The sequence below is a fragment of the Thermobia domestica genome, chromosome 10, assembly GCF_964235325.1.
Source record: "Thermobia domestica chromosome 10, izTheDome1.hap1.1, whole genome shotgun sequence".
NCBI lineage: Eukaryota > Metazoa > Arthropoda > Insecta > Zygentoma > Lepismatidae > Thermobia > Thermobia domestica.
Genome location: NC_137463.1, coordinates 213284517 through 213306544, shown reverse-complemented (window position 1 = coordinate 213306544; position 22028 = coordinate 213284517). Strand labels below are relative to the sequence as shown.

At 37.0% G+C, this 22028-nt stretch overlaps 2 protein-coding genes across 5 annotated transcripts in view; one reads left to right on the top strand and one right to left on the bottom strand.

Annotated features, from left to right (window-relative positions):
* LOC145662976 (uncharacterized) overlaps positions 1 to 22028 on the top strand; it is a gene marked incomplete at its 5' end in the record, with an annotated part of 292449 nt that overhangs the window by 154865 nt on the left and 115556 nt on the right.
* LOC145662763 (uncharacterized) lies at positions 15915 to 16365 on the bottom strand. The gene has a single exon (XM_081728634.1). It carries the CDS (start codon positions 16146 to 16148, stop codon positions 15915 to 15917), a length of 234 nt encoding a protein of 77 aa, XP_081584760.1. The 5' UTR covers positions 16149 to 16365.

Here is a 22028-nt window from a genome sequence, read left to right as displayed (position 1 = left end):
TAAATATTGAATAATTGGGGCGACATACTACAACCTTGTCTGACTCCTCTTCTAATCTCCACATTATTGGTTTTTCCTTCAATCAAGCGTATCTTGATACGTTGTCCCATGTACAGGTTGCGAATGAGCCGTCGATCTCTCCAGTTGACCCCTATTTCCTTAATTGTTCGCAAAAGTTTCGTCCAATTGACCCTGTCGAAAGCTTTCTGCCAGTGTATGAAGCACAAACACAACCCTTCATTTATGTCCAGAACTTGTTCTGAGATAATTCTCATCAACTCAGTTGCATCTCTGGTGCCTTTTCCTTTCCGGAATCCGAACTGATCTTCCTCCAACATCTCTTCTATCTTATTTTCTAGTCATCTGTTCAGTATGCGCGCAATTATCTTTCCAGTGGGAAATAAGACTAATGGTTCTATGATCACTACACTTCTTTGCTTCCTGTTCTTGTGTAATGCAATCATTGTAACATCAAGAAAATCCTTTGGTCATTCTCCATTCAGATAGATCTTGTTTATAAGGGAAGTCAGTACTTTCAATGCATTGTCCCCTAATCTTTTGAACAAATCTGCTGGTATGTCGTCGTCGCCTCCAGTGGCCTTCCTCCTTCACATGTCCTTGATGGCATGTACTACTTCACTTTTCAATATACTGGGTCCTTTTTCATCATCATCCACCTCTTCCTCTGCTTCAAACGCAATATCTTTGGGGCGGTTCTTTTGGTCATATAGATCTTCTATTTATTCCTCCCAAACTCTAAGAATTCTTTGATGGTCAGTGACTACATGACCTTGTTGATCTTCGATTCCAAATGTGCGTATGAATATGTTAGCTTTCTCTCCTAATCTTGTGCTCCCTGATAGATCAGATCATATCTGCCGCGCCGTTGAAACCATTATTTCTTCACATATCTGTTCCATGTACTTTTCTTTGGCTTTGTCCGTCTCTCTTCTCAATTCATTATTCAGCCCTCTGTATTTCTTGATTCCGTGCTTTTCGCCCTTCTGCGCTCCTCCATCTTCTTAAGCATCGCTTCGTTTACCCATGGTTTTGTCGGTGCTCTTCCCATCTTGCCAATGTTGTTGTGGAGTGTGTCAAGTAGAATCTGTTTAACTTTTCCCCAACTATTTTCTACATTGTCTACCATATCACCAATCACACAGAATTTTTCTTCAATCTCTGCTTTCACACTACTGTCCATACTTCTTAGTCGCTCTAAGTTCCATTTTCGATTTCTCCTCCCACTTTTCTTGATTGTTTTTAACCAGGTTTGCACTTCAGCTACTAGGAGATTGTGATCTGAATCGATATCCGCTCTTGGTAGTGTTTTCACGTCTTGTACACTATTCCTGAAATGTTGCTTCACAAGAATGTAATTGATTTGGTAGCGTTTCTTATCTCCTGGACTTTTCCATGTATGGACTTTTCGTTTCTTAAACTACGTGTTTATCACCACCATATCATTTTGCCACCAATATAAGTCGATAAGCATTTGGCCCCGTTCGTTTCTTCTACCTAGTCCAAATGGTCCTACCACCTTATTTGTGGCTCCTCCCACTACGCTGTTAAAATGTCTCATTACTATGGCGTAGACCTTACTTCTTCCCTCCTGATGCAATATGTCGCTAATTTCATCATACTATACTTCTACTTCACTGACATCATGTCCAAGTGTTGGCATATATACTTGTATTACCACAATATCCACTGGTTTTCCACTTAGTTTTACAAACATCAAGCTGTCACTGCAGCGTCCCATTTTGGTTACACTTCTTGCTACTTCGTTCTTCATTGCTATCGTGACATCACTCTCGACCTTAACGCCACCCGAATAGAATATTCTGTAATTTCCCGATACTATCTCACCTTTTCCTAGACATCTCACTTCACCTAAGCCCAATATGTTCACTGTACACTTGTCCATTTCCACTTTTAAATTTTCAAGTTTCTCCATACGTTCCTGATTTCTATGCTGAAATGAAAGGTATTATTATTATTATTATTACAGTATTATTTCTTCCTCTGATGATTCTTGTAGGAGGAGTAGTCCCCACTCGGAGATCCGAACGGGGGCTATTTTACCTCCGGAATTTTCTCTTCAGGAAGAACCATCATTATATTTGTTCTCCTCCTTCGTCCTTTCTGGGAGAGGAAATGTAGTAGTATTTCCATTTCCTTTCCACATCTCCATTCCGTTGACCACCTGGTAGTTCATCCGCCTTTTAGGACAGTTTCTATTCCTAAGGGCAAGAAGGTGCCCTGACTTCCACCTACTCATCCGTCCTCCGGAAAGGTTGTTGGCACTTGGTAGAGGCTGACTCCTTATCCCGGGAGTCAGTCGGTCCACATCTGCGTTAGCCGCCTACGACGTTGCCCGCTTTCTCCCGCGAGGAGGTGTAGGTTGGAATTTTCCCTTCGTTTACGATGAGATCCGAAGGCTTTTCTCAAATCTCTCTAGTACTTTTAGAAATCAAACAATAATCCAAAGGCCATTAACAAGCTGCTTCTGATTTCAAAAGATTTCCACTTACCATAGATTTTTTGAACCCTCAAAAAAATTTCCAATTGCATTTGCAAAATACTTATATGTCTCAACGTAAAGTGGCCAACGTGCTGTATTTGGAACTATACAAAATTAATAATGTCATATTTAATTATGTTAATTAATTCTGTATTAACTGAGAATTTCACAATTAAATGAAATAATCTCTATTTAAGGTAACAAGAAACATATCCATGCTATTAGCCACGGGGCGCATGGATCAGCAGCTGCTTATGGAACAGGTGGAGGCGGTTACGCAGGACCAGGTATTAATAGAAATTAGAAACTTTAATTTTATGACTAAAAATATACTATGGTTAGTGCGTCACAATTAGCAGACATATCTTCAAAGCTATTGAATCACGAGTAAATGGAGCATTCTATACTGCTGTATATGGAGCTGTTTGATGCCAAATCATTACAAAAAATAGAATTTGTAAGCTACCATCTCTCTAATTTTACAAGTTGGATAAGCATACACATTAATGTAAAGTAAAGACATAAATTTTTTAGCATGTAATCATACGTTTAATTTGTGCAGTAAGATTGAAAACATTGAAAACACAAAATTATTGAATTCGTGCTCAACCAAAATAGTTTGTGAAAGAAATTGTAATCTTGATCTTTCAAAGAAGAAATGCACTTTGATTAAAAGTCACACTAAAATCAAATATTAAAGTTCTGATTACATCACTTTATACGACATTTTATCTATTTTGAAAAGTTCGCCTGTCAAGTTTTGAGTGTCAAACGATTTGAATTGCAGATTAAATTGGATTACCTTGTGGCATTTCCTTTTGACATCGTATTATGCGTATATGTATGATATTTTATGCTAATTAACTCTGAAAGTTTATGTTTGAGACTTTGGAGAAAAGAATTACATTCAGTTTTAAAAGTATTACTCTTTCGTATTTTATATTAGCATAAAATTGTACATAGTTGTCTTAAGACATGGTACATTGTTACGTAAGTTTGAAACATGTAGTAAAAAATATCCCTACAAGTGTAAAATTTTATTGATTGTTCAGAGATGTTTGCATGTACATTTGAGTGGACCTGTGTTTTTACACAGGTCTCTGACATAAAATTTGGTTCATGCATCACTAAAAAGACTACATTATTGAAATTCCAAATAAGATGTTTCCAAATTTTGAGTCGACAAGATTTTGGCTTCTTGAACAAGAAGAAAAAACATATAAGAAATATTTTGAGGAAATATGTTGTTACTGAAATTGTTAATAGACTATTTTCTACATTTCTGACATTTTTATTGTATACTTTGTGTTTTTCTTTAAAAATGGTAAAAATACATAGTTCTTAAGAATTTATTAAGGAATTTTATATATATCTTCTCAATATCTACAGCTCTAGGCTATATGAAACGTGGTTTTACAGTTTAAGGCCTAATTCTAATCACTTTAAACGAATACGTTCGAATTTCAATGTTCTTCCACAGGAAACCGAAACCGGGGCCGCATGCACTACGTTACTAGACCATAGAACGAAGCAACTTTCTTGGACTGTTTAACTTTTCTATATCACTAAGCCATTTTTGTATAGCACTGCACACAACATCGCTCTTTCTCTTACGATGTTTGGGGTGTGTTTACTTGCTGCAATCTCTTCCGGGGTGTTAACTTTGTCTTGATATTTTCTCACTATAGACAAAGGAATCACAAGCTTTCACGGAAATTAGAAACTTAATATGTTTGAAAATGACATGCACATTTACAACATCCATGTTTGCAACACTTCGAAGTCACTTTTCTGCTACGTTTTATTCCCTTGTGTATTATTATTGAGTAAAAAGAATTCTGGTCAGACACATCAATATATGACTGTACTTCGTTATAGTACCTGTATTCTAAAATTGTCGCAGACCTCTTTCTTGTTCCACATTTATATTTACCACATTCATAGATAGAAGTTCTCTGTCGGGTAAGGAATAGAACACAATACTTACCATCCATTTTCTAGCGATCACGTTAGTATTCGTTTACACTTTTCTCAAGCTTCGTGGAAACAATTAGTTTTGGTTTGCTTTTGGTGTGTCCTTCAAGTTTTCCATTAGATGTGTTTTATCCTGGCCGAGTTCGTGAGCTAAGCAACACTGGTATAAAAATTATCTAAAAAGAACGCTCTTTCGGCATTCAGCAACGAAAGCATAATTTCCATTCGTTTGAAAATTGCCTGTAAACGAAGTCCTTCCTGTATTCAATAATGGAGACATGATTTTTCCTACTATCTTGGTGTGAAAATTATATGTAAACGAAGCTCTTCTCGAATTTAACAAAGAAGTCATCATTTCCATCACTACCTTGATGTGAAAATTATCTGTAAGCTAATTTCTTCTGGTATTTAACAATGGAGGCATAATTTTCACCACTTTGTTGATACAGCTTGCCCTGTTGATATAGTATTTTTCTTCATAGTTTTAAATACTAAATCTATCTATTCTTCAAATTTATCCATTCTTCAAACTAAGTTTGAATAATTTTAAGTCTCTTGATTCTTATGATTGATTGATTGATTGAAGTCTATTGATTCTGAAACTATATTTATCTGAACAGTATCACCTATTCATCTATACATGTTTTGTTTAGGTGTGTACATAGTTTTAAACGCTGTGTTGAAGAAATAAACGCCAATGACAGCATGGCAATGAAGGCCATGACATTTCCAATCTTTTCCAGCGATTCAATATCAGATAAACGGAATATACGTCAATTACTTAGCATCAATAATTTCTTCTTGCTTTTAGCAATCCTAAGCAATGTACTCTGGAAACGAACACTTGAATTACTGTACATTAACCCAATACTTCAAGCTATCAGCCAGGTTCTAACTTGATGCTTTTTGAATAAATTCGATTTTTCGTTAGAGTACGTTAGTGTGATGTACAAAATTTTGTAATATTTTCTTGATTCTGTTATTTTAGTTATCATCCACATCTCATGAATCTGAGCGGAAAGAATTATCTGAGTTCGCCCTTATCCCTTGAGTTCTTGATACACCATTCGATCTAAATATGGAAGGAAGTTGCGAGTCTTATAGTGTTTGGTAGCTAATTATGGCCTAAAATTAAATATAGAATGTAGATTTTTATATACCTCGTGTCAACTGTATATTTGTACTCTAACCTTTGGTAATAGTTTCAGAAATTGTAGAGGAGGTTGTGGTCCCAGGGGCACCTCATGTACATGGAACGAAACATGTTCATGTTCAACCTGGCGGAGGTTACAAGAGAGTAGTTTATGGTAAAAGGCGAACGGGAACAAGAAATCCTCCTGTATACGATATTCCTACGTACGCAAGTGGATACAATGGACCAGCGCACTACATTACACCAGTGACGGGAGGTAGACCAAGCAGAAGACCTCCAGGTAAAAGCAAGAATTTTAAGTGTGACAAATTTAATGTTGCCAATAGTTTTAATAATAGAGATTCTTCGGAATGTTGCACATTTCATGGAAAAAGAGAACGTTTACAATTATTTCTAAAAGTCACAACCTTGTTGCTTCTTGCGAAACCAAATTTGTTGTTATCATACTGCAAGAAACCCTTGCTAAATATGTACTTCGTGATTTGTTGAATATTAACCCGAATTATGGTCAATTAATGAGACATTGGTCTTTGAGCAAACTTTCAGAAAAGTAGAGAGGAAAAGAGAATGTTATTATGTGTTAGTGTTCTTTGTGTAATCACCAGTGCAGTATTGAACACGTATTCCAATTAATCAACTCGTTCAGATTGTTGAGAAAAAATATAGAGTATACTGTATACGCACAGAAGGTTCAATCGCGTATATATGCCATATTTCAATTTATACTCCATGTGCACAGGATCTTTCAGACCGGGGTTTTGAAGGTTAATACAAATCTACAAGTATATAGTACTATTTTTCTGTAGTAAGTATGTGGTATGTCCATTATGAGTCCCAAAGTAAACAGATTTTGGGAAGGTTATATGGGGCACATTACCATGCCAAGTTTTCCGTGTCTAAAATTAAAAAATAATGTGAGCCTCTTCGTGGCTAATCAGCTAGCGTACGCGCCTTTGACGTGGGAGACCCGGGTTCGATTCTCGGAGGGAGCTCATGGGGCTCGGATTTCACGTTAATCAGTAGGTCCTGTCTCATACCCTCGCTGCAGAAAGGGATGTTAAACTCAAAAAATCATCACCATCATGAAACAATAGTGCAAAGAAAATGGAATGCGCATAAGATTGCCTATTATTAAGAAGATGATTGAGAGAGGTAAAAGCTTAAAGGATCCAGCTATTAATTCACTCATGACAAGGTATCGAATGCGACAGTAGTGATAACACGTGTCTGTCAGAAGTTACATCAACAGCCCTGAACGTAAACCCGTCTACACAATGTGTGAAGACCCCACAATTACACGTGTCTGCGAATACGTGAATAGCAGTATCCGCGACGCATTAAATCTGTGGAAGCTAATAAAAGGATCAGGGACACTAAATTTCTAACATGTAAATACAATTCATCTTCGAGATGAAAAACGATCTGCAGATGCGTCAATAAGCTTAATCTATCCGGTGATAAACGGAAGTTCGTTGTTACGCTGGATGAAGTTTGGGTTTATCTTTCTGATAATGGTAAAATTCGGGCTATAACTTCACTTTAGCCGACCGAAAGTCCATTCCACAAACCATCCATCATTGCAAGGCAAATTTTCTCGAAAGCATTTATACTCATCGCGAGATATGAGTACCCATCGCGAATACTGTTATAAGAAAAATCACTTTTGGTCAGGTGCCTAAAAACTGTGAAATCAATCTGCATGTATCCGTAAAATATACTGATGTATATTTAACAGATCTGGCTTTCTGTATGAAACTGCCATTATTCATACGTTTAAGTTAAAACAAAAACCTCATTACATACATTTCATTCTGCACACAGATTTCTGGAATAAATCAAGAAACCATAGATATGAAGGCTATTTGTTTTGAGAACATCAGTGAAATGATTAGTAGCTACCTCTGTAGATTTCTGCAGAGTGATGACCAGAAGAGAACACTTTTCTCGCGTTGTGTGGCCCCTTTTCAAACCCTATAGAAAGCCTGTAACGAGGAATGGCATAAGTTTCCCTTTCCTGTACTACGTAGAAACCTTTTACAATTGAAATTGCGGGGCAAAAATATTGGTAAATCACAAATGGATCATATTGAGGCCAACATAATGATGATACTATGGCTTCTCCTAGGTTAATTTGGAGTTCAAATTTGGACACATATGCGAAACTAAACCCTCTAGCCATTTTGGCTACTGCGTGGAGACAAACCCAGTTAACTTCATAAAGCTGTACAGATTGTCACATTATATTAATGAAACTATGTTGCGTTAGATTCTTACCGGATGCAAAGTTAAGTCCGAATTCAAGCCGAATCCTTGAATACATAGAAAACACTTGTACATTTTAAAAAGAAACAAAATTATGTGCATCAGTAATTTCTTTCTAAGAATTTAAATACCAACCTAATTATTAAATGTATCTCTATTTAATGAAACCATGAATCATGCATTATACATGATAGTCCAAAAATGTGCAAACACCTTAATAAGTGGCAAATGCTACAAAATACAACGGAAGTAACAATATAGGTGGGCAACATGGATAAGGAAAGCGTTTGAGGACACATTACAATGACGTTTGCCATCGTGAATTTTAAGCAATTGACTTAAATAGAGATCGCAGAATTTATGTCATTTTGATAGCATTTTTTTGTAAATTTAATAGCACTATTATTTTTGCTCTAATGCTAACCATTGCGAAGTTGTGATTGTTTGTTTGTATCGTTGTGGTTGATTTACTAGCAGCAAATGACCTTGACTAATGTAGAGCATATTGAAATCATGCTTATACATTGGAAAACGAAGCACTAGGTTGATTGTAAAAGATTTTTTTACCGACGTCGTCATCCGGAAAGGATTTTCTTCAACACTGGTACTGTGTTAAAAGTACTGAAGAAATTCTAAGAAACTGAATCTATGACAGATGGACCCAAGGGGGGTATACCACGCACGACGACAGGCGGGGCAACAGCTCTGACAGTGTTGACATCATTCAGTTAAATTTCCACGGGAAATACGCGTGGTGTAGCCTGTAAAGTTGGCGTTAGTCGCACCTCAATCATGCGGATTATGTCAGGGAATAAATGACACCCTTATAAGCTACAGCTTTACCAACACAATATCAAAGATAACCCAGATCATCGTTGGAATTTGGTTAACAAACCATAAGCAACTACGACAAAACCCGACATTTACCGCTGACGTATAATTTATTCATGAGGCAAACTCTTATGTGTCGGGCGAGATTAACAAACAAAGTATGAGGTACTGGTCGGATAGTAATCCGTACTTGTTTGACAACACATTCGTAGGTGTTCTTGGCAAGGTGATGGTGTGGTGTGGTATGCGGAAGACTAGCGTTGTGGTGTGGCTCCATTCTTCAACGACGAGGCCTTAACGCGATGGGCTATCCGTGCATGTTAGAAGATGACATCTAGCCATTACTGTTGTCGAAGGATGAATCATTCCCTAACCACGATGAGCGCCCCCTCAATTAAGATACCTATGGCCTTGAATACCTCGATCAGCAGTTTGCTAAAGCGTGGATTCGTTGGCAAGATGCTGTGGAATGGCTCCTTTGTTCCCAAGACCTAATGCCACTGGACTACTACCTGTAGGGCCATGTGAAGTGTATTGTGTATGTGGTGAAAATTACGGATGTTCAGTATCTCAAGGAACGAATTGTGGGCGCGCATGTTCCAACATTACAATTAACACTTTGTGAAAGCTTTGCACGGCTGGGAACTCAAAATGCACTGACAATCGATCGGAATGGGGAACACATTAAACACGCCCATGGTAGTAAGTGGTCTTTGCCGTACGACTAATCTCTTTTGTTGGCGACAGAACAAAGAAATAGTCATAATTCCGTAATCGTTAGCGCAAGAGCAAAAGTAACAGTAATAGTAATAGTAAATCATTGTGATGTGTCCTCAAACATTTTCCTCCATCTCTATTTCCCACCTAAATTGTTATTGTGGTTACATTTTGCAGTGTTTATCACTTATTAGTGTGTTTCCACACTTGAACCATCCTATATAAAACCTATAGTGGCACACAACAATTGTAAATATCACAGTACAAGTCGTGTTTTGAAGGTTTTCATGTGAAGTTCAAATTGCGCGATTCTGTGAGCACTCTCGTCAGATAGAACATTAACAGACATTCGGGAATTGTTTCCCATTCAATGTCTTTCAACGCATTCTGTACGAAGACGTACGAAGACGATGTACATCAAAAGATAATTGATTCCCTTTCTGATACGTAACAGTAAGCTCATTGCTTCAGGTAACCAAGAAAATAAATCCTTATCTTAATTTTGTCATATTTGTTTTAAATTCATTATCATAATTCATTTTCCGTATGCGAACGTAAACACACTGATATGTTTCGCTCTAGAATGAAAAGCGAATATATATGTATCAAACGGGTCATAGTTTTAAGATGAAGCTACCATTCAGGTTTAAAACAATTCTCTTCGAGGATTGAACCCGACATTACAGACGACGTTTAGTTTCAACTCCTAATAAGGTAACTATTTACTTCTTAGTCCATAGAATGACCAAAGACAAGGAATTAATACTTTCTGTTTTTCTAAGGAAATATAAGTCGAAGCATATACGTTATAGTGGGTCATATGGTATTGCTGTTGTTGATGTAAATATGCTGTAGATTTAACTTCACAATGATACGAAGTTCTGCTCGAGAAGTGTTGTGAAATATTTATCTGCCATGTTCCTTGTTGGTTGAAAATCATTGGTTTCATGCAGTATTGCAGTCATGGTTACAGTAATACTGTGAACGTCCCGCTGATGGGAGTCACACCTTTTGTGGAGTGCCCTTGAAAGGTAGGACACAGCGTTATTGTGGAGGTAGTACAAACGTGTACTTCCACTGAAAAGGTGGTGGAGTGACGAGGGAACTTAAAATCAATTAAATATAAATGAAGATTAATAATTTATGCTCTTTATCTTATGCAAATCCCTATTTGGAGTCAAAGGTGACCTCCTTCTGGAGCCGCCACTACCACACTTATTACCTTAATGAGCATGAGAAAACTAAAATAAACAAAATAACATCTCAGGGTTTTTAACTTCATAAATATCTCAGGGTTTTATGGTACCTTTAGCTATGGCCTCTGAAGCTACTTGTAAAGGGTATTGGAATTCAACAAGGTTAAAAAAATATCAAATGAACAGGTAGCAGCCTGTTTGTTTACCCTTTACACTCATAGCTGGGTAGTTTGGTTCCATGGGGCGAAGCCTCCCTGAGCCCCAACCAGGAAGGTGGTCAGAATACTAGAGTCAAGGGATTAAATGTTTCCTTAACTCTCCATCCTGCAAAGAAAACATCTGAATTAGCAATTTGGGTACTCACCAAGCAGGAAAATAGAAACCCTCTCGCTAATGGTAGGTGATACAATTTATTAGCCAGGCTGATAATGCAGATTGCTTCACAAATACACACACTGAATGCATTTTTGACAACAGCACACTTTCTTTAACGATATTTGAATAGAGATTATTTCTAATGTTGGTGCACCACTGAACACACTGAAATAAATATTATATTTCACTCTTTGTATAATTATATCAACACTTGGTATGAATAACACGGATTTGATAATTTATATATTTATACCAATAAACACTGGAGACTTCAACGAGCTCAACCATTTACAGTAATAAAACAAAAAGAATATTTCTCCTCATTGGTAAAGAGTTTATAGTCTCTTACAGTCTATATTATAATATGAGGAACAGAGGAAGTGTTTAAAAAAACAAATCAGATTTCGTCGCACAGTTCCATTGCGTGAAGCGAAGAATAAATGTCCACTTCTTTTGAGAGTCTCTGCACTCAAAGGGACGTTGAATCGATTCTAGGATGATAAAATCACAGTTACGGGATCCTAATAGATCATTTTGTCGTCTGGTTTATGAAAACTAGAACAGTTCCTGGTAGTAGTAGCAGAAGTCAAACGGTTGACGTCATAATGGTCAAACACTGCACAGAGGTGCTTAACAGCACAAATAAACCATGATCTCTTTGGTCTCCTTTTAAAGTTCTGGAGAGCCCTGTCCATTAACTGGGACAGGCAAATAGCTCTGGTGAGATAGGTTTGTACAACCTTAGATCTTACAAAACATGATCAAACGGTAGGTGCGATGCACTATTTGAAAGTTACTTCCACTGCGTTATACTTCTAATTCCAGCTGATACATGGCCATTATAGCCAAAGTTTTGACAAATGAACAAATATGACAATGTAATGTCAAATAATGACGTGTGTGAGAATGAGTACAATTGGAGCACAGTTTCCTTTTTAACTTCTATATATATCTCACATGATAAAATAGTGTAGAGTAACAATCACTTAATGAATATCTCTTACACTCACAACCGAAACACGGTATATAATTTATATATACATAAGTCACAGGACTCCTGGGAGACGACGAGCTCACCGTCCTGGGTTCTAACAACAACTAACAACAACTAACTTGAGCACTGTCACATTTTCCCTGCATAGTTTGGTTTCTTCCTCAAAAACCAGCGACTCGCTCTTCTAAGAAATGTTGCAGGAAAAATATGTAACCGGAGGCTAAAACTTGGGTGGTCTGTGCAGCCACAAAGGCAAGGAACGGCTGAACTGCACAGCACTTCACCAAACACACGTGACATGTGCTGCCCTCACTGCACCGAGCGGCAGTTTCGAAAGTTCTTGGACAAAACAATTGTCCAGAGCAGCAAAGATGTAAACAAACACTTATTTTGTTGATAATAACTATTTACACCATAGAAAAACATGATTATATATACATAAAGATATGATAAGATACACAGAACATAATTATACATAGATATACAGATGACACTCAGTATTTTCAGCGTAGGAAATCTTTTTTCCATGGCATACCCTAAGCTTCTGCTAGATTCGGGTGCCATCTTCCCAAGAAAGAGAGAGAAAGAACATCTGTTTATGTTAACCAATTTTGAAAATACACAGAAGATCTAAATGTCTTGGACGTAGGGAAACACGATAACAAATCAAAATATGAATTTTAGCGGACTTTCCAAGTACTTGTGAGCGTAATACGACAGTATTAGTAAATTATACATGAAAATAGTCAAAATAAAATGCAAATTTTCAAACAAGCAATGCATCTCGGGAAAAGTAGAAAAAGGTCCGTCGGCTGAATGTCAACCGTCATAGCGTACTGACGCTACGAGCTCGAGAGGTGAGACATTCTTTTAAAAGGTGTGAAAAGCACACGTATAGAAATCGAAAAACCATCATATCGATGCTAAAAATTTTATGATATTTTACACAAAGCGTAGAGTGTGTCGCTTGCTCAATGTTTCCAGCTAGGGATTCTTTACAGAGGAAGTTTCCTGCATACTTCCTATACCATTATTCCTTTCCTTCCATGTTCACCCTAGGCATTTCTTCTCCCTCACAGTAGCCAACCATTGTCAACAGACTTTCAGCGCAGAAAGCTGTCGCCAGGAAAAAACTCTGTTCTTGCTCTCTCGGCATAGTGAAATCCAAGACTACGTTATACGAAGTAACTAATATAATATATGTTCTTCTTATATTTTTATATGTAGAATATTCAAATACGATGATATGTATAGTTATTTACTTCCTACTTCCCGTTAATGAGATGCATGCGAATACCTAATGACATTAATAAACCTACGAATAATGTACATACATGAATAAAATAAATATCAAAAGAATATTAATACTACCGTATTTCGCTCTGTGTTCACCCAACATTATTATAATTATTATACAATATGCAAATTCAAGCTAATTAAAAAGCAATTAATTTATTCACAAAATTACCATTTTAATAAGGAAATGTGCACTCATCTACATTTTGATATGCAGATGAAGCAGAGGGCACTCGGCTTCACACAATACTATCAGTTCGTGTCTCAACTGGTCTCCGTGAGAAAAAATAATAAAAAACATTACACACGTCATCTAACTTCTTGACTATGTACTTGAAAGCAAGTCTGGTTATATAATCTATCTTATAATCATATCATGCGTCAATATCCCGAGAAACAGTTGGGCAATCAAATAGATTCATTAACAAACTACAGTACTAGTTTTCGTTTCAGATCAATGTTGAATCTTGATGCAATTCGTTCCTTCTGACTACGTATAGCTATTAACTGCTGCATCGCAGCGATGTCATAGCAACTAGTGCTGACATAATATGGAATTATAAGTAATAAGTGCCATATTCGCTGATCTAATGGCTAGTGCGCACCCGTTTGGTGTACGTGGTACCACGATTCCCAGTGGGAGAACATTGAAATTTGAAGACATTAAACTGTACGTCACGTCTCATACACGTCTATAATGTTTAAAAGGAACAGCAAACATAAATAAATAAACAAACATAAGCAAGCAATAAGCAGACAATTGCAGCTTATAGTATGGATATTACTCACAGCGACTTTGGCATGCACTTGAAAAGTAAAGAGTTTTGTCTACATTCCATTAAATATGTAAATTCAATTATAACAAGGCGTGGGAGACCTGGGTTCGATTCCCGGCGGGAGCTCATGTGGTTCGGATTCTAAGTTAATCAGTAGGTCCACATCTCATATAGCCTCGCTGCTAAACGGGACATAAAACTCAAAATCAATCAATCAATTATAACAACTGGATAAAATATGCTATGTTACGAATCATCACGTGAGTAAATTATGAAAATTAAAAATAGGAGATTTTGTAAACCAAGTAAAATTTGCGTTAAACAAACAAACAAAAATACTGTGTCAATTATAGATAACAATATATCTTCTATTAAGTATGTGTGATGATAAAACGTACTGTACTATGAAAACATATCGAAAGTTATAATGATATTTTTCCTTCTCTCTTTCAGGTTATTCACAAGTGAATAAAGTTACATATGTAAAACCAACAACTGTTTACAGCAATAGTGTTGCTCCTGTAAATAGAATCCCACACAGAGGAAGGCCAGTGATAAATAGAGTTGTTGAACCTGCCAGTGTTACACAAGTTATTAAGCGTCCTCCTTATGTGCCTCCTGTGAATGAATATATCTATGCGCCTGCATACCCTACCTATGGAAAACGACCAATACCACCGAAAGTTTCTGTTAAGCCAGCCGTATCATCAGTGGTTTATGGTAAAAGACCTACTCGTCCTGTATATTCCAGACCTAATTACGTAACATCTTCTCGTTATCCAGTTTCTCCTACAGATCCAGTTATTCCACCAGTTTTTAGTTCTGTTGACATTGAGAAACCAGTAAGGAGAAGGCCAAGCATAGCATCAGGTCTTCCTATTGAGATAGAAAAACCAATAAGAAGAAGGCCAACTAAAGCTCCTATTTATCCAGTTGAGGTAGAAAAACCAATAAGGAGAAGGCCAACTATTGCTCCAGTTATTCCTATTGGAATAGATAAACCAATGAGAAAAAGGCCAACCATTGCTCCCGTTATTCCGCCAGTTTACCCTGTTGAAATTGAAAAACCAATAAGAAGAAGGCCAACCGTTGCTCCAGTTATTCCAATTGAGATAGACAAACCGATAAGGAAAAGGCCTACTATAGCTCCTGTTATTCCGCCAATTTACCCTGTTGGAATTGAGAAACCAGTAAGAAGAAGACCAACCATTGCTCCAGTTATTCCAATTGAGATAGATAAACCAATAAGAAAAAGGCCAACTATAGCTCCAGTTATTCCGCCAGTTTACCCCGTTGATATTGAGAAACCAATAAGAAGAAGACCAACTATTGCTCCAGTTATTCCAATTGAGATAGATAAGCCGATAAGGAAAAGGCCAACTATAGCTCCAGTTATTCCGCCAGTTTACCCTGTTGAAATTGAGAAACCAATCAGAAGAAGGCCAACTATAGCTCCAGTTATTCCACCAGTTTATCCTATTGAAATTGAGAAACCAGTAGTGAAAAGGCCTGTACGACCTATTTACAGGCCAGATATTGTTGAAGAAGTTGATTTTGTTCCAGAATATATTGGTCCGCCGTATGTTAGTGGTGGAGCAACCGTAAGGCCACCTGTAAGATATGGGACAGGTGGTCCATATCCTAGACCTATAGTCGACGAAGCAGGGAGGCCGGAAATAGTGGGAACTGGACCTTACGGAGGTGGAGGTGGTGGTCCATATGGTGGAGGTGGTGGTGCATATGGTGGAGGTGGTGGTGCTGGTGCATATGGTGGAGGAGGTGGTGCATATGGTGGAGGTAGTGGTGGAGATGGTGGTGCTTATGGTGGAGGGGGTGGTGCATATGGTGCTGGTGGTGGTGGGTATGGCGCTGGCGGTAGTGCATATGGTGGTGCTGGTGGTGGTACTGGTGGTGATGCATATGGTGGAGGTGGTGGTGCATATGGTGCTGGTGGTGGTGCATATGGTGGCGGAAGCGGTGACGTTACGGGTATTGGAGGTGATTCAATATATGGTGCTGGAATCGTGACCGGCGCAATTGCAGCTCCACCCATTGCAAAGCCTGTAGATGTTGAAGAAATAATTGACTACAGAGGTCCAGGCTATGAAGTAATAGAATATAAGGGGAAGTGAAATTGTTGACAATGTATGTTTAAGGAAAAAGATATGTGAGTGTAAATGCACAACTGAAACATTTTTAGTTGCAACACAAGCTCTGCTTAAGTCGGAAGAAGTAAGAGCAATGAATGACTATTTCTACTTTGATTAAGAACAATGAGTGTTGAGATATATTTTATTGTGTTGAAGTATGAGAATACCTTAAGACTGATGTTTTACCAACTGTAATTATAGATTTTTTATTTGTATGGGAAAACAAACTGTACATGGAAGATAATCTTGTATTTACATTATTACAAGTTAACATTAAAATAATAATGCATTTTCATTGTACTCACATTCATTGTACTTTAATGGCAATTATGTAAAGAGTACGACAGCAATTATGTAATTTTAGATACCAGCCAATAAAACATCTTTGTATGAATTTCTTTATCAAGTGATTTGCTAAAGTTTGACATTTGCCTCCTTTGCCAAACACAGAAAGATCTTTAACATTAAAGGTGTATAAATAAAAAAAGATTCTGGGTGATAATATGAGCACATTATATTAAAACAGGGTTTATACTGATATACATATTTTTTGAAGGATATTTTTATATAAATCTCCTACAGTGTTTGTCGGATTGATGTCATATTCCAGGAATGGCAACAAGTGGTCAAACAGGTCGCTATTTTAGGATACTGAGTGGTCAAACAGATTGTTTTTGACAGAGTTATATATAAAAAAAAGCAGATTATCAATTCGTTTCCGTCAGAAAATTTCGGATTCGGGTTACCTGGTTCAAAAATTACCCGGTTCCGGATTCAGTGAGAATCGGGTGCTCGGATCCGGAACCGAGAACCGGGTATCAGGTTACAGAACCGAAAATCGGGTACCCAGTTCCAGAACCGAGAATTGAGTGCCTGCCTCCAGAACTGAGAATCAGGTACACGTGACCGAGGGCTGGATATCGCGATAAGTGTACCAACTCCAAAGAAGAAATATCACTTTGAAAATTCACCCATTTACCAGCGGCGTAGCGTAAGAGAACGCCGGTATGCCCGGCGTCCCCTGTTAATAAGAAAAAGTACGTATTTCATTATATATAAATTGTTTGCTTGTAATTATCACAATTATTTCCACTGCAATCTTCTGGCGCGCTCTCTCGACTTACTTTGACAAGAGGAACCTACGCATGCGCGTCGCTCAGATGCACATTTTCTGTCTTTCCTCTTGTCGTATGCTATTTTCCTCGGGATTCCAGGCCTACTGAAAGCATCGGGGTTTTCGTCTGCTTTCTGTTGAATGCGCATGCGCAATACTTCCCTTCTCACTTCTCCTCATCCCTTGCAATGCTACATTTGCTTTAGATATACGCTGGCATATTCAAGTATTTCCAACTGTATATATTTTGAACTAAGCTATAGTTTCTGAACAGAACGTACGATCCCTAATATAAAGGAAATAGAACAAAACGGAAATGGTTAGTTCAACGCATTTTTGAAGCATGCCGGTTATGTAAATAATAGTATTAAAATAGTTATGCCTTAATCACAACTAAATGCATCGTAATTGTAATCTTCATCGTAAAGGAGCTCAAAGACACAGGCATAAATATAAAGCATTCTGTAGAATTACGATCACCGATCTGGTAGGACAAGAGAGCCACCACTCCCCGTCACTCGCAAAGATTGTGCCAGGGTCCTTCAGTCACTGGCACAAATCTCGGGGACATAAGGGGAACATGTTCCCTACAATCTTGTCCACCCCCCCCCCAATAATCCGATTTGAGATTGTGATGATTTCTATCCGACTGCCACAAACGAAACTGATGTCCTTTGACTTGTTTCATTTTAAAAAAAGAATCGTATTCTTTAATATTTCATTGTCATTAATTATTAGTAGTCTATTTTCAACTATTTGTTTAATTCCTGTAACAATTCCTATAATGCTATTGTGGTAATCATAATTTTGCTCAGATAAGAGTATTGTTGCGCCACATATAGGCCTGATTGATTTTCTTTCATAGTTTTGGGGGTCATTATTTGTATTGTTATAAAACAAAATGTCCTAAAATTTTAATGTGGATCATTGTGGATGCGTAAGTAGAAACATGTCAATTATTATTATGCATATATTCAAATTTCAGAATGTGCTCACGGCACTGAGTTGTAATAATGATATGTACCACTATTTCATCCACATCATTTGGTATATAATATACGAGTACAACAGGTTTACCTCAGAAATCTGATTCATCTACTGTAATATGAGTCTCTTCTCCCCTCCCCCCACAATAAGCCTTAAAATGTACCCTCCTGCCGATGTTATAGACAACTCTGCTTCCCTAATCCTCCACAGTATTTTTTTTCAACTTCATAAATATTTTGAACATCGTTAAAAAAGGAAAGGATTATGGGAACAGTCTTACCCATCCCACGAACGTTGAAGACAGATTTGCGCCCTTGACTTCAGTATCTGGATACAGAAACAGGCCCCCAGAGTTGGTTTAAATGCTTTGTATTTACATCTTCAAATGATATATACAATCAGGCCCATATTCACGAACGGGCGTCTGAGTTCCGGACCCAAGATGACAAATTTCTAGGGGCGATATATATATATATATATATATATATATATATATATATATATATATATATATATATATATATTTTTTTTTTTTTTTTTTGAAAGAACGAGATTGACGTGTGGTATGTGGAGAAAAAAGCCGCCCACGAGAAAGAAATGAAGGGAACGATACTGGAAACAATGTTCATACAAAAGTGGGGCCTAGTTTTCTCGTCACAACGGTAGTAGCAAGAAGGAGCTGAGACAATTGGTTTTTAAATTCTAACGTAATCCACGCATTCGCTTCTCTATGCCCCACTAGCCCTCCAATTATGGGGGCTTCCTCCTAAATTTTGTATAACCCTATATTTCTATTCGGAATAGCTATGTATTGCTGCTTGCAGTAGTACTATATCGCACAAATGACTAACTTTGGCATCCCCCTTTCGGAATATCACGCTACGCTACTGCCATTTACCGATAATACTTTTCTTTCGCTAAAATTGAGATTGCAAAGTAAAGGGTACAGAGTAAAATCCTATTCAAAACAATATTGGGAACTAATTATATGTATTGACCATGATTTCTGCTGTTGGAGTGAAGTGTTCTGGCATAATTCCTATGAGGAGGGGAATAAGTAACGAGGTCTTTTATGGCATTTATATTTAATCACTTTTCTTCCATAAATTGTCGTACACCTTTGTTTTCTTCTTCATACTGAGTCCAGGTGTTCTCCATCCACAGGAGTCTTATCTCATGTACAGTAAAAAGTCGTTAATCCTCACGCACGGTACTCCGAACGCCGCGCTACTCCGAACGACCTTCAGTCGTCGCCTGTACATACGTACTGTAATTTTAGATCAAAAAAGGAGATTAAAAACTATTAAAGACTTTTCAATTTTTTTTTACATAAAGTTACTGCACTGTAGTATTTAAAGAACAGTACCATAGAAAGTTTCATCTTGTAGTAGGTCTTTATTGTGTAATTTTTCAATTAATTATACGTACATACATACTGTAAGTATTTTATGTACGAATTTTAAGCTTGTTTCGGAGGCGGTTTTCTTTTTAGCATTTCTTAGTAATCCTCGAACTTTTTGATAATCCGAACTCCTCGTGCAAACAAGTATTAGGATTAACGAGGTTAAACTGTTTTTCCACTTTCAACTCAAGGCTTAAATGCTACTGAAAAATAGTAAAAGGAACAATGGTTAATGCATCAGAAAGAAGCAGAAGATCGGTGTTGAATTCAGACCTTACAAGAGTGCGCCAAGAAAATTTAAAAGGTTTGGGCATTGACAAAGTTCACACTCACGAAAATTAATATGAATAAAATTTTCCTCGTAAGAAAAAAAAAAAATACAAGAAGCCAAAAAGTTAGCATCAAAATTATGAGTGAGTGTAATCAACAAATGCATAATTAGACGACTTTCACTGTTAAAATTTCTCCTTGCACTTTAAAGTTTTGGCTTTAGAATTGCTTTCACCAATCACTATCATATATATATATATATATATATATATATATATATATATATATATATATATATATATATATATAGTGGCGGATCCAGGATATGATCAAGGAAGGGGCTAAACCATAGTTTGCAGCTTTATCCAGTGTAAAGCAGGATTGAAGCCCATTTTATCCAGTGTATAACTGAGGGTCAACGGGGGCTATAGCCCTTGGATCCGCGCGTATATATATACAGGGTGGTAGGTAACTCCACCGACAAACTTTGGGAGGCGATTCCTTACACGAAATGAAAGAAAAAAGTTATAATAAACATGAGCCGAAAAATGCCTCCTTTCAGAGTTATGATCCGTTGAAAATTCGAAAAATCATTTTCCAAAACTCCCTAACTTAGAAACTATAGGGCCTATCCCAAGCGGCTTAAGGAATTACACAGGAACTGGTATATGCTCTATTTAAATATCCATGTTTCAGAATTCACCGGTACCAGCGAAACGAACGCCGCATTAGTACTTAAAGGAGTATCCCTATACTTCAACTTCCTTTTCACAATTCCTTTCACCGATAACGGAAGATGGTAAAAGATAGATATTTAGATAGAGAACATACTAGTTCCTGTGTAATTCCTTAAACCGCTTGGGGTAGGTCCTATAGTTTCTAAGGCAAGACGTTTCGAAACGTAATTTTACGAATTTTCAATGGATCATAACTCTGAAAGGAGGCATTTTTCGGGACATGTTTATTATAACTTTTTTCTTTCATTTCGTATAAGGAATCGCCTCCCAAAGTTTGTCGGTGGAGTTACCTATCACCCTATATATATATATATATATATATATATATATATATATATATATATATATATATATATATATATATATATATATATTAGGGCGGTCCTTAATTTTCGATTTCCGAATTTCTTTGCTCCCAACCCCTAAATTGGTTCCATGTCGGACCAAATTAATCTGTGAAAAAAATGGGCTCAATCGAAGAATATTTAACCGACCTCCAAGCGACCTAAACATCTGCCTGCATTTACAATGTATAGTATATGGCAAAAGTTTGTAATAAACTCTTGTAACTTAAAAATGGCTGAAGGAAAGGAATCATATCTTGGATAGAGGTTGTAGAAGTAGATCCATACCTGATACTGAGTAGTGACCGAGATGAGGCATATCTTTACGTTCACCATCTTGGATTCGGGCACAAAATTTTAAATAGAAATGACCTCGTATGATATATCATTTTGAGGTAGCTTTTGACGACAAACAGACGTCTGCCTTTATTTTCCACTTATTTATGAACATGTAATAATTATCAACTATGGAAAATAAAAGCTCCGAAGTAATAAAACTTAATATTCTGTGAATTTATATCTCTGTACGGGCTGCAGATTTATAAGATTGTTGAATAGTTTCCCTTATTTGAATTAAACCATAAAGTAAAGAAAGAAATGCACATGCCCATCTACTTGGAAAGAAGATATGAACTTTCAACGTGGGTTGAATACATTGAAAAACATTGTGGTGGTGAATGATGTTGCAGAGAGAGGTGTGAAACTGATACAAGAATACGGGAACATTTTAACGAAGGACGAAAAAGAGAAACAATACATATTGCAGATAGTCAGTGAACACAGAAAAAAGTACCCAGATGCTACAAAAATTGGCTTAATGATGCAGTAGAATTTGGCCAGTTATCCACAGCCTTCAGCTTTCTTTTAATATCACTTTAAACATTCATTATATTATTTATATAATTTCATTTCATATAAATAATTTCAAT